At 39.7% G+C, this 12,834-nt stretch overlaps 1 protein-coding gene across 1 annotated transcript in view; it reads right to left on the bottom strand.

The window, feature by feature from the left end:
• Nucleotides 1-2,305: 2,305 nt before the first annotated feature.
• The window catches only part of vps4b (vacuolar protein sorting 4 homolog B), a 29,232-nt gene continuing 18,703 nt past the window's right edge, over nt 2,306-12,834 (bottom strand). Inside the window, exons 9-11 of the mRNA XM_072283261.1 lie at nt 12,299-12,518; nt 8,421-8,561; nt 2,306-4,739 (exon numbers count right to left, since the gene is read on the bottom strand). Coding sequence (XP_072139362.1) covers nt 4,638-4,739; nt 8,421-8,561; nt 12,299-12,518 — 463 coding nt within the window. The 3' untranslated portion in view covers nt 2,306-4,637. The remainder of the gene's footprint in view (nt 4,740-8,420; nt 8,562-12,298; nt 12,519-12,834) is intronic.

Consider the following 12,834-nt stretch of genomic DNA (forward strand, 5'->3'; position numbering starts at 1 on the left):
TATGTGCCATCTTTCTGCTCAAGTCTGTAGACGTGCATCGACAGTTTTGTTATCTAGAATTTTGTGAATGGAATTGAATGCTGTACTTCTGACTTCGTGATGCAAGTCAGGTGTGCGATAAATAAGTACTACTTAATGGTACTATTGAATGCACATTTCAATACTTTGTTGATGCTTGAAAGGAGGTATTAGACCCAATATAGACCAGACACATTCCACAGCATTGTAGATACCAGTATTGTATCCCCCGTGTAGATCACACGCATTTCACATCACTGTAGGTACCGGTACTGTAGCCCCATGTGGACCAGACACATTCCGCATCATTGTAGATACCGGTACCGTAGCCATACTAAGCACTTACTCCAAAGGTGCAGCTTAGTCTTAATTTTATTTACTTAGAAATATAGTAGAGTAACAGGCCCTTCAAACTCAAAAAGCCCACATTACACAATTACACCCACGTGATCAATTAGCCTACTAACTTGTACATCTTTGAAACATGGGAGGAAGGATGCGGTCTAGGATGCTGTCTAAGTTGCATGCCATCTTGGTCAATGTCTCCCAACCACTACATGATGTACTGGGTTGGCACAGGAGTACATTCAGCCAGAGACTCATTCCACCGAGATGCAGCACAGAGCGTCATAGGAAGTCATTCCTGCCTGTGACCATCAAACTTTACAACTCCTCCCTTGGAGGGTCAGACATCCTGAGCCAATAGGCTGGTCCTGGACTTACTTCATAATTTACTGGCATAATTTACATATTACTATCTAACTATTTATGGTTCTATTGCTATTTATTATTTATGGAGCAACTGTAAGGAAAACCAATTTCCCCAGGGATTAATAAAGTATGACTATGACTATGAAAGCCACACGGCCATGGGGAAAATGTACAAACCCCTTGCAGATTGCAGTGAAATTGAACCTAGGTCATTGCCATTGTAATAGCATTATACTAGCTGCAACAATACTGTCCAATTGGGTTCTCAAACTAGATTGGTATTTATCAGCATGAGATTACAGAATGGGAAGGGAAACCTCACATTAATGTGTTCTTGGATTCTGGTTACTCTTTTATTTGCTGTTTTTGAGCTGTTTGATTGAGGCAATCAATGCAGACTGGGGCGCTTCGGTGAAGAATGGCCCTGCAGCTTTGGCTAGCTGCATGGCGCTGAACTGAACTAACCTAAACTAAAATTAATATTACTGGACTCCTGCTTTGATGTTCTACATGTTGTTTGCTTGCTTTTTGCCATTTGCAAAAATTCTTTTTTTTGTGTGTGTTGGGTGTTTGATGTTTTCTTGAACGAGTTCCATGGTGTTTCTGTTTTCTGGCTGCCTGCTGGAGGACAACTCTCAGAACTGTATCCTGTATACATAGTTAAGATAATGAATGTACTTTGAAACTTGAAGCAGCTTTACTATTGCCAGTAGCCTTGCCCAATGGATGCCCAGTGCTGATATGCTAGATGTCTTCATCTGATTCTTGTAAGAATGATTACAAGTCATATAAACCATGATTGAAGTTGTCCTTCATGCAAGATAGTACATTAAAAACTTGAATTTGATTTTACACAAGAAAAAAACAAAATATAAAGGTCACTAATCATTTTGTTTTTAATGTAATATTTCATTACATACAGTATATAATCACACAGCACACACCAATGAGATGTGGATGTGAGTATTTAGCAGAAGACCATAGATGTAAACTCACTGTGAATTTGAGTATGTTTGCCGTCTTCTGCCGCTGTAGCCCATCCACTTTACCCACAGAACTGCCACTCATTCTAAGTATTTTTGTTTTTCGCACCATTCTCTGTAAACTCTGTGTGAGTTTAAATGTCTGCATACAAGCTGTGTTCATCTGGGATTGCATGATCAACAGCCTTCTGTTATAAAGCTCTGGACATACCACTTGGGAGGTTAACAGATCACTGTAAATTGACCCGTGATTAGGCTAGGATTAAACTAGGGGATAGCCAGGTAGTAAGGCTTGAAGGGCTGATTCCACACTGTATCTCAATAAATAAGTAAACTTCCCCTCCCATTCCCACACTGACCCATCCATCCTTGGCCTTCTCACTGCAAGGATGAGGCAGAACATAATTCATATTTTGTTTGGGTAGTCATCACCCAAAGGTATGAACAAGGAATTTTACAATTTCAGGTAACCCTTAGCTCCTGTGTTCCCCTTTGTCTCTCCTTCCAATCCAGCTCCAGTCCTCCCATTTTTGTTCCCTTTTGTTGATGTTTTTGATGAGGTTCTTTGGAAGTCAAGAATGAACCATAACACCTGTTGCTTATAATTGTTTATTAAGCATTACAAGAACAAAACAAAGAGAAAGAAGATGAAGCAAGAGGGGGTGAGAGAAAGAATGAAGGAAGGAGACCCTACTGGAAGGGAAAAGAACAGACAAAGAGAACAATCCAATGTTGTGTGCTCTTCTTACACCAGTTTGCTGCATTCCATTGAATTTTCATAGACAATCCATTCAAATTCATTTGTTTGAATTAACCAATAACCATTCAAGCAATGGTACACACAACTTCAATGACTAAAAAACACTGAACAACTACATGTATGCTGGTAATTATAAAAAGTTACAAACAAGAAAGTTAATCTACAAGCGTAATAACAATTATACAGTCCAATCCAACAGTTTTCCATAATCACCATTTTCATCCTTCTCCCCTTCAAGTTATGCCACAGTCGTGTAGTGTGTAGTATGAGGCTATTACAGAGTTCAATTCTGGAGCTTATACATCCTTCTCGTGGAATGTGTGTGTTTTATCTGCTCAAAGGGCCAATTCCGCACTGTATTTCTAAATAAAATACAAGTTCCACCCACCTACTATGCATGCAACTCAATCATCATATCTTCTCCCCTCTGCCCTTTCATCTCTCCCTTAATAGTTCCCATCATCTCCTTCCTTATTTTTCAGATTCCAGCATTTGTAACCTTTATATCCCTGCTGATCACCCTTCCCTCATTCTACCCGGCTCCATGTGCATTTTTTCTAATCTGCTTCCACCTATTGCCTACTCAGGAATACCATCACACTCAGATGTAGACCAAATTTTCACTGCTTCAGTTAACAATTTTGTTTCACCAGTCAGAGTTGTAAGCTCTGAATCACCAAACCTGGAGAAGCAGTGGACCACTCTTAGCCTGGCCTTTACCTTTTGTCCTGTTTGCATGGTTGGCCCTACCAAGAGCGAAAGCGTAAAGCCCTGATTCCAGCCATCGGAGCTCTTCAGGTCATTGAGGCATGCAAGCCTCCAAATCATGACAAGATTGTGGTCCTCTTGGAAGCCTCTCCTCTTCATATTGACAATATTCCCTCTCCACTCTTAGTCCCCTTTGTATAAGACATAGAAGCAGAATTAGGCCATTCAACTCATCAAGGCTGCACTGCCATTCCATCATGGCTGATTTATTATCCCTCTCAAACCCATTCTCCTGCCTTCTCCCGTATCCTCTCCACTCCCAACAGATGCTGCTCGACTCCCAGTTCCTCCAGAGGTTTGACCTTGCTCAAATGTTGATTGTTTTCACTTAAAACTGTGCAAACTTTCCTTTCATATGTTTGGACCTGGTGGGGAATCATACAACAGTCTATCCAACTGCATTCCAGCCCTTGGATCTATTTACCAGGATTGCTGAAAGCACCTTGCCTGCAGACATTTCATCTGGTGATTCATCTATGCTGAGGCTGCAATCCAAGAAAATAAAAACTGCTGAGATACAGCAGAACTGCCTCAAAAGCGAGATGCGTAACAGAAGGCTGTTAATCATGAAATCCTAGGTGAACACATCTTGTGTGCAGGCAGCTAACAACATGGCCTCAGAACTTCTATTTGGCAACCTGAAGAAAATAATTAATCGCTATACCCAACTCTGAGAATTTAAGTGTACAGCATTAAGTAGATACACATTTTATTTACAAATAAACAGAAATTAAACTCACACAGGATTTAAGATCCCATGACTTTTAAGCATTTACATTATTTAAAAAATCTATGAGGGGATTTGCTCACCTCATACATATTTCTTAGAATACAAATAACTAGATGCAAGTAGCCCAAATTTCTCCAGTACAAAGCTTAAGGTTTATATTTTATGCACATCATTAGTAGAAAATCTTAGAGCGTACTTGAAGTACGATGAGAAGGTCCAAGCCCAAGGGCAGTACAATTATTACAGTCCATGTGCAACAGTCAGTTTAAATGCACTATTCACTATTTGGAATGTATCACTAATAAGCAAGATTATTTTACAATCCACAGCAAGCCCAGCAAATTGGTATGTACACGGTGCATTTGAAAATACTCAGATGTTTTTGTCATATATAAATATCATGTTGTACCCTTAATGAAATCTGCACTATGCCCTCAAACTTTTTCTGTATGCTACGAGATATAGATTCATGATAGGCACATGCAGACATTCAGATAATAAGTAGGCTTAGATCCAATTTTATACAAAGTCCCATGGCCTGAAACACAAGAAACAAGATTAATATCAAAAAAGTAAAATAATGTTTACTAGTATATGTAATTGATTGAAGTGAATAGAAAAAAAAGGTACAAGAAAATAAATGCAGTGCAAATTATGTTCCTATGATTTAGCCTTCTTGACCAAAGTCTTCTGTGAATTTTTTCAATTTCTTCAGATCTTCATCGTTTACTGTTGGTTTTATGTTCGCTAATGACTGCAGCATGTCAGGCTGTGGAAAAACAAGAACAAAAATGATAAAGTGTAAGAACTTTAAATAATCCCAACCAAACAAGACTTTCTTCATGTTGCAGTTTATACTAAAAGGAGATTTTTAACTTGCCTCCCTTACCCTCTAAGCTTTTGGAATTCATCACAGCTCTTTCTAAAACCTTTGCATCTACAAACTGTTTTCACTGTTACAATACAAATTATTTTATAAAAAATCATAACCAAATATTGTTTCATCAGTGAATAAACTTAGTTTACACATTTATATAAATAAGACAGGAGCAGAGTTAGGTCATTCAGCCCATCAAGTTTGCTATCAATAAATGTTAACTCATCTAACACCATAGATAAATCCTCTTGCACTGGATTTAAAATGGTTATTAAAGAAAAATTAATATTAAATGTTACTCCCATATAACTATATTGTTTTAACATTGACTGTCTTGTGGAGACAGGCCTCTGTCTTTTAATTTTCCTTTACTATCCCAGGCCAATGTGGATGAATGATGTGGAATATCCTTATAAAAAACGCAAAAGGAATGACCAACAAATACAGAAATGTGAGTAGGGGAGCAGAAATTTGCAACAAAAAACTAGTTGAGAGAGCAAAACTATAATAGAATCACAAATCACTAGAAGCCAATGGACAAGAACAATACCATTAAAATTATGAAGTCTTAGTAGTAAAGTACTTGGATTTTACCCCATTTGGAGTAGTGCATTTCTTTCTATAGTACCCATATCAGAAAGAATCTGCTGATACTCGAGGAGATACACCAAAGATTTACCATAATGCTAGGACTAAAATAGGATGAACTGTGGACAGATTGCAGAGATTGGGTTTCAATACACATGATTAACATGATTCAATACACATGGATGTGGAGAGGATGTATCCTATGGTGGGAGAGTCTAGGACCAGAGGACACAGCCTCAGAATAGAGAGGCATCTTTTTAGAATGGAGATGAGGAGGAATTTCTTTAGCCAGAGAGCGATGAATCTGTGGAATTCTTTGTCACAGGCAGGTGTGGACACCAGGTCTTTATGTATATTTAAGGCAGAGGTTGATAGATACTTGATTGGTCAGGGCATAAACGGAAACGGAGAGAAGGCAGGAGATTGGGGCTGAGAGGAAAATTGGATCAGCCATAATGAAATGGTGGAGCAGACTTTATGGGCTAAATCAGGGGTCCCCAACCTTTTTTGCAATGTGGACCGGTTTATTATTGACAATATTCTTGCCCACTGGCCGACCTGGGGGGGGGGAGTGGGGGTAGGGGGTAGGGTTGCCAATGGACAAGAGTAACAGTCAAGTACGTTGTGTTTACCCCAAGAAACACTACAATGACCATGAAGCCTTGCGGGCACCAGTGCGAATGCGTGACTAGCACATGTGTGTACATGTCGATTTTTTCTTACAAATTGTTTTTGGCGATTCTGTTTGGGGAGGGGGGTGGGGTTAATCACAACCGGAATATAGGTGGTAAGTGACTAATACACCCAATTTCATTTCTAAAAGGGTTTATCTATTGAATTTAATATTAAACACACAGCACATACTTTCCTTGCATGAATATAGTGATAAGTCAATTATCAGGGAAGTAAGTGTTGAATGAACTTCCAGTAGAAGTGGTAGAGGCAGGTTCGATATTGTCATTTAAAGAAAAATTGGATAGGTATATAGACAGGAAAGGAATGGAGGGTTATGGGCTGAGTGCAGGTCGGTGGGACCAGGTGAGAGTAGCGTTCGGCATGGACTATAAGGGCAGAGATGGCCTGTTTCCGTGCTGTAATTGTTATATGGTTATATAAGACATAAGTCAACAGCATTATAACATTTTAAGTAATGTTTGGATATTAAACACACAGCACATATTTTCCCCATATGAACATATAAAATCATTGCAACACACCAATATCGCTGAATCAGTGGGAGCCCTGGGCTGAATACTTGTTCCTTGCAACAACACGGTCCTATCGAGGGGTGATGGGAGACAGCGATACTCGAAGGGGGTTCCTTATGTCCAGTCTATTCCGCAATTTAGTTTTCGTTGCATTCATTGCAGAGATACGTTGGAAATGGAAGCAACGTTTTCAGTGCTTTCGTGGCTATCTCAGGATATTTAGCCTTGACTTTGATCCAGAATGCCAGCAGAGATGTTATGTCAAACATACTTTTCAGCCCACCTTCATTTGCAAGCTCGAGGAGTTGATCTCCTTCCCGAGCTGACACGGATGACGCGTGGGTAATGACCGCACGTGCATTCAAATTCAACAGTGGGCATGACAGGGAATGAGGAAAGGTACATATCGTTTCATATCACCAAATCATATCGTTTCCTCGTGGCCCGGTGGTTGGGGACCGCTGGGCTAAATTAAATACCGCTCCTATATTGTATGGTCTTATGATTAACCTTCAACTTATTTGAGCATTTAAGATTAAATTTGTTGGATAGAATGTAGAGTTAAGGGTATGGTAGTTGGTAGGGGAAAGGGAGCAACCCTATTTTCAAACCTACAGAGGTAAGCTTTTCCTGAGTGAGATAAAGCACTTTTTTCACCACAATGTTGAATTCCTCCACTTCAAAACTGAGCTGTTATGGCTAAGCCTATTGGAAGTTTCAAAACATGGATTAAGATTAAAATAGTTCAGATTACAGATGCAAGGCAAATGTTTAGTTCTCTAAGAACCCAAGCATTGCCCAAGATTGAAGTTAAAACTGGTACAAAACTTAGGGGCACATAATATAGGTTCAGGTAAAGAAAAATCATAGTAAAAAAAACAGGGAGAGATAAATTAAGATCTCACATCTGGTCGCTGAAAAAATATTGGCAAAGTAGAAAAGGAAAATGATTTTTCTTAAAACAGAGTAAAATAGTACCATTAGATACTGTCCTACATAAACATTCACTTCACACTTTATGGCAACCTGTCAACCTTGAGGCCATACCATTCAAAGACTGGTGCTAATTTTACTTCGTGATTGTATGTGCTGGATTGTAAATATATGTGCTGTGTATGACTACATGTCCTGTGTTTTGCACTCTGGCCCCAGAGGAACAATGTTTCATTTAGCTGTATACATGTCTGTGGTTGAATGACAATAAACTTGAACTTGAATTTGAATTAAAGACCTTTGGTATTGGACTTAAGTCGTTCTGATCTCAGAAATTAAACATTTAGATTTGCACATCTATGAAAGGCTACATTGAAATGACCAGGAGAGTAGATGGCTGCCACCCTATCATTTGGCTTTTCACATCTCAGTAGCCTCACAATTAATTGGAGGTTGAATGGAGATAATGGAACTTTTTGCACTTTATTGATGTATGAGATCATTTTCATTAGGAAATGATGTTTGGCACCATGAAATACATGTCAAAACATAGGCATTTATATAATGCACCTTGTCACAGCTCACGTTATCTTACAGAAGTAACTGAAATAAATTGAGGCTGAATCAATCAATATTTTGACTAGATCAGGTTTCACATTTAGTAAATGATAGTCAATTCACATGATATTGATGATTCAGCTGCCTCAGTATTTATAACTTAAAACTGATGTAAGGTTTGAACAAATTCACTTTGGTTAGACATACAAGATGACTTTTAGCAAGAGATTCGTTGACCAATAATTAAAGACTTCTAAAAATATCTGGAAAAATTAAAACAACTTGCCATGGAGACGGCAGGTTCCAGAAGCTTATCACCTGGAACATCTATCCAGGTCATCTCCATAGCATTGGGATCACCTGGTGAGCATGGAGTTAGGAGGTCATCCACAATCACAGATGGATCCAAATTTGAATGACCTCTGACCTAAAAATTAGAACAAAACAGATTACTTTTACCTATCACGCTGTGCTTTAGTGAATCTAATTGAGTAAACCTACCTACAAGGTATCAACAAAATTGAAAGAGTACAGAAAAAGCTTACAAGGATGTTGCCGGGACTTGAGAACCTGAGTTATAGGAAAAGTTTTAATAGGTTAGGACTTCATTCCCTGGAGGGTAGAAGGAGGGAGGGGAGATTTAATAGAGGTATACAAATTTATGAGGGATATAGATAAACTCTGACTAAATTGCTTTTTCCACAGAGCAACTCAAGATGTTAAAACCTTATTTATCAAGCACCATTGTGACACATTGAATTGCAAAAGGAAATCAGGATACGGTTGTTCAGGTAGCTTCAAAGAGATGTCTTAAAGGATGAAAATTACGTAGGAGGGTCGGGAGGCTTAGGAAGCAGTCAAGAGCATAGAGGTAGCTGAAAGGACAGAGGTGGCTGATGGAACAATTAGGAATAATCAAGAGACCAACATTGGAAGAACACATATAATCTCAGGAAACTGCTGGTCTGGAGCAGATAAGAGAGATGAGGTGGGACAAAACAATGAAGAATATTAAGATAGAAGGGATGAGAATTTTAGTATCATAGTATTACTTAACTCACAACTGATGAAAATCAGCAACTGATCAAGTGACACACATAAAAGTTGCTGGTGAACGCAGCAGGTCAGGCAGCATCTCTAGGAAGAGGTGCAGTCGACGTTTCAGGCCGAGATCCTTCGTCAGGACTAACTGAAGGAAGAGTGAGTAAGGGATTTGAAAGTTGGAGGGGGAGGGGGAGATCCAAAATAATAGATGAAGCCACACTCAGGTTGGAGGAACAACACCTTATATTCCGTCTGGGTAGCCTCCAACCTGATGGCATGAACATTGACTTCTCTAACTTCCGCTAATGCCCCACCTCCCCTTCGTACCCCATCTGTTACTTATTTTTATACACACATTCTTTCTCTCACTCTCCTTTTTCTCCCTCTGTCCCTCTGAATATACCTCTTGCCCATCCTCTGGGTCCCCCCCCCCTGTCTTTCTTCCCGGGCCTCCTGTCCCATGATCCTCTCATATCCCCTTTGCCAATCACCTGTCCAGCTCTTGGCTCCATCCCTCCCCCTCCTGTCTTCTCCTATCATTTTGGATCTCCCCCTCCCCCTCCAACTTTCAAATCCCTTACTCACTCTTCCTTCAGTTAGTCCTGACGAAGGGTCTCGGCCTGAAACGTCGACTGTACCTCTTCCTAGAGATGCTGCCTGGCCTGCTGCGTTCACCAGCAACTTTGATTGTTTGCATTTTTAAACTGATCAAGTGACAGGTAGAAAGGTTAATGCATATTAGGATAGGACAAGAAGTGCTGGATAACCTGAAATTTATGGACGGCGCAGTAAAGGTTGAAGTGCATTATAAATGTCACGTTCAGAGGAAATTAAAAAAAAACATGAAGCTTCAGTAGCCTATTAGTTGATGTCCAGCAGAATGATATGTTAAGGAGGTAGAAGCAAACAACTGCAGTGGTTGGTGTAGCAGTGTAGTGCAAAACTCAAGGGGCAATCTAATTCTAAAACCGGATTAATTTCAGACATTAATCTGGGAAAAGCAATGGAACTGGAATTAGGAGACATCGGCTAAGTTGGGGATTAAGAACAATGGCTTTAATCTCCAAAATTTCTATATTTCTGCTCATCTTATACAGGAGGTCAGTTAAGTAGTCTGGCGACAGAGATGGACAGTAGTTCAGTGGAGGGAGTTTGGTATACAATCAGCTGTAGTTTTAGATGAGATTACTGTTGGGTACTAGCAGTCTGAAATAGTAGTGATGGTGATGGGATGGAGAAGGGTAGTCGTCACAGAGCAATAGTGTGGAAGAGAAGCTATTGCAGGTGATTTGTGAGACCAGAAAGACAAGAACTAGGCTGTGGACCCTCAATTCAGGATGCCCTCATGTCAATGGAGGATGGTGCGATTAACTGGGTTAAAAGCTGTAGAATAGTCAAAAAGGTAAGACTGATTTCTTTTTCACCATCACATAGGATGTTTTATTACATAGGATATACCACGAAGCACAAAGGCAGCACAGAAATTTGATTGCAAGGAATTCTGGGAAAGGCATCCACAAATTTGGGAGGAAAATCACTGCAAGGACCCTTGGGGAAAGTAAAATTGGATTTGGACTGAAGGGCCAAGTGGTGTTTCTCTGTGGTATGGGCAGGAAATGGGACAAAGAGAAGGCATTCAGAGCTTAGTGATGATACCCTCAAGGGTGAGCCTTGTGGACAAAGTGGCACGAGGAGGGAACATAAAAAAATATAAAAATTAGCAAATTCAGAGCTAAATGGATAGATTCTTGATTCTTAAAAATTTGGGCCAGTGGGATAGGGAACAAGAGTAAAGCAGAACAGACAGCTGACTAGATAGTTAGCCCATGGTGGCAGAGTAATTTTTATAAATGTCTAGACCAGTCCAGATTCTGCCGTAAGTGGAAGAGGATAAATTTCAATTGTACTCAATAGGAAGCTGGAAGAATACTGATTCAGCCAGCTCTTAATATCTGGTAGCAATCTGACAGTTAAGCAGGAATATACATTCAGTAGCAGAGGCAATATGAAAAAAACAGCACTAGCTTTATGTGTCACATGTACATCGAAACACATAGTGAAATGTGTCGTGTGCGTCAACAACCAACAGTCCGGAGATCTACTGGGGGCAGCCCGGAAGTGTTGGTACGCTTCCGGTGCCAATATAACATGCCCACAACTTACTAAACCATATTCCTTTGGAACATGAAAGGAAACCTGAGCAGCAGAGAAGCCCCATACAGTCACTGGGAGAGCATACAAACTCCTTACAGACAACAGAGGGAATTAAACCCCAAACACCAGCGCTGTACCAGTGCTATGCCAACCGCAACGCTACCTTGTCACCTACAGGGTACTAGCCTGTCTTAAAACCTACAAAAATAGAAACCTTTAGAGGAGGTACAATCATCTTGTTCAATGGTATGAATGAAATAACTCAAAAGCTTTGCTGAAGATTGAATAATAGTGATGACTTGAAGGGAATCTTATTTAAACCATCATTGGAAACCAGTTGTTTTAAATATAAGATTTATACTTTTTAAGCAAACTTGTATTTTTTCTACAGCATGTGGTGGGTCATCCCCACTCACTGACAGAAAGTGGTATAGCAGTTAAACTAATGGTTTCTCACCTTCCTCACTTTTCATTGGCATATTATCCATGTGATGTAATTGTTCTAATTATATAGCTTATGAACTAGTTTATTCTCCAAGGAATTTCCCTGATGTTATCTATAAAAGTGATGGGTTTTTCAGAAGCTCTATCTTTATTCCTTTGTCTTTGTATTCATTCTACCTCTGAGCATTGTTTCTCAGCTCTTTAGTTTGCTTAGTATTTGTATGTTTGTACTCTAAAGTAAACCATCTTGGAATTGAAACTGCTCATCATTCCTGACTCCCGGAAGAAACCCAAGGATCAGAAAATAAACAGAGATCCAATTCTAGTAGCTGATATATACAAATAAGTAAAAAAAAATGACCAGGGCACAAAACAACAACATGGCACTTAACTAAATGATATGGAGAAATAAAAGTCAAAAAGTACAATCTTAAGATAGTATAATTTTTTTATAATTATCAATTCTCTAAATGGAATAGTTCTACCTTCCCTAAATTTACCAGCAATCATACGGTGCCTTACCCTCTTGAAGTGAGTAGCTGATTGAACTTTCCTGACTGGCTGCATCAGAGCCTCTCGCACTATGATACTGATGTCAGCCCCAGAATACCCCTCCGTTTTTTTCGCAAGGATCCGGTAATCTTCATCAGACAAACTGTTTGGTGTAGTTCCAAGATGCAATTTGAACATCAAACCACGAGCAGCCTGCTCTGGTAATGGGATGTAGATACGTTTCTCAAATCTGGAAAACATAATACAAAGAGGAATTCTTATGCCAAAGGCTCCAGTAGAAGGGAGATTCAGTAATCATCCTATCAGTGCAACACACTCAGTTTCTCTGGACTATGTTGGTAAACAGTCCCGCTTGGTGGCGCAATAATATCAGTGCCGGACTCCGGAGCGGAGGTTCCTGAGTTCAAATCCAAGTTGGGTTGAGCGTCGAGCTAGCAACTCGGTCTCGTAAAAACAAGAATAGCTTGCTACGGAAACACTGTCATGACGGTGCCCCGATAACTCCACTGCCGAGTTAAGGGCTATTCTTCTTCTTCTATGTTGGT

The sequence above is a fragment of the Mobula birostris genome, chromosome 19 (assembly GCF_030028105.1).
Source record: "Mobula birostris isolate sMobBir1 chromosome 19, sMobBir1.hap1, whole genome shotgun sequence".
In the NCBI taxonomy this organism is placed as follows: Eukaryota; Metazoa; Chordata; class Chondrichthyes; order Myliobatiformes; family Myliobatidae; genus Mobula; species Mobula birostris.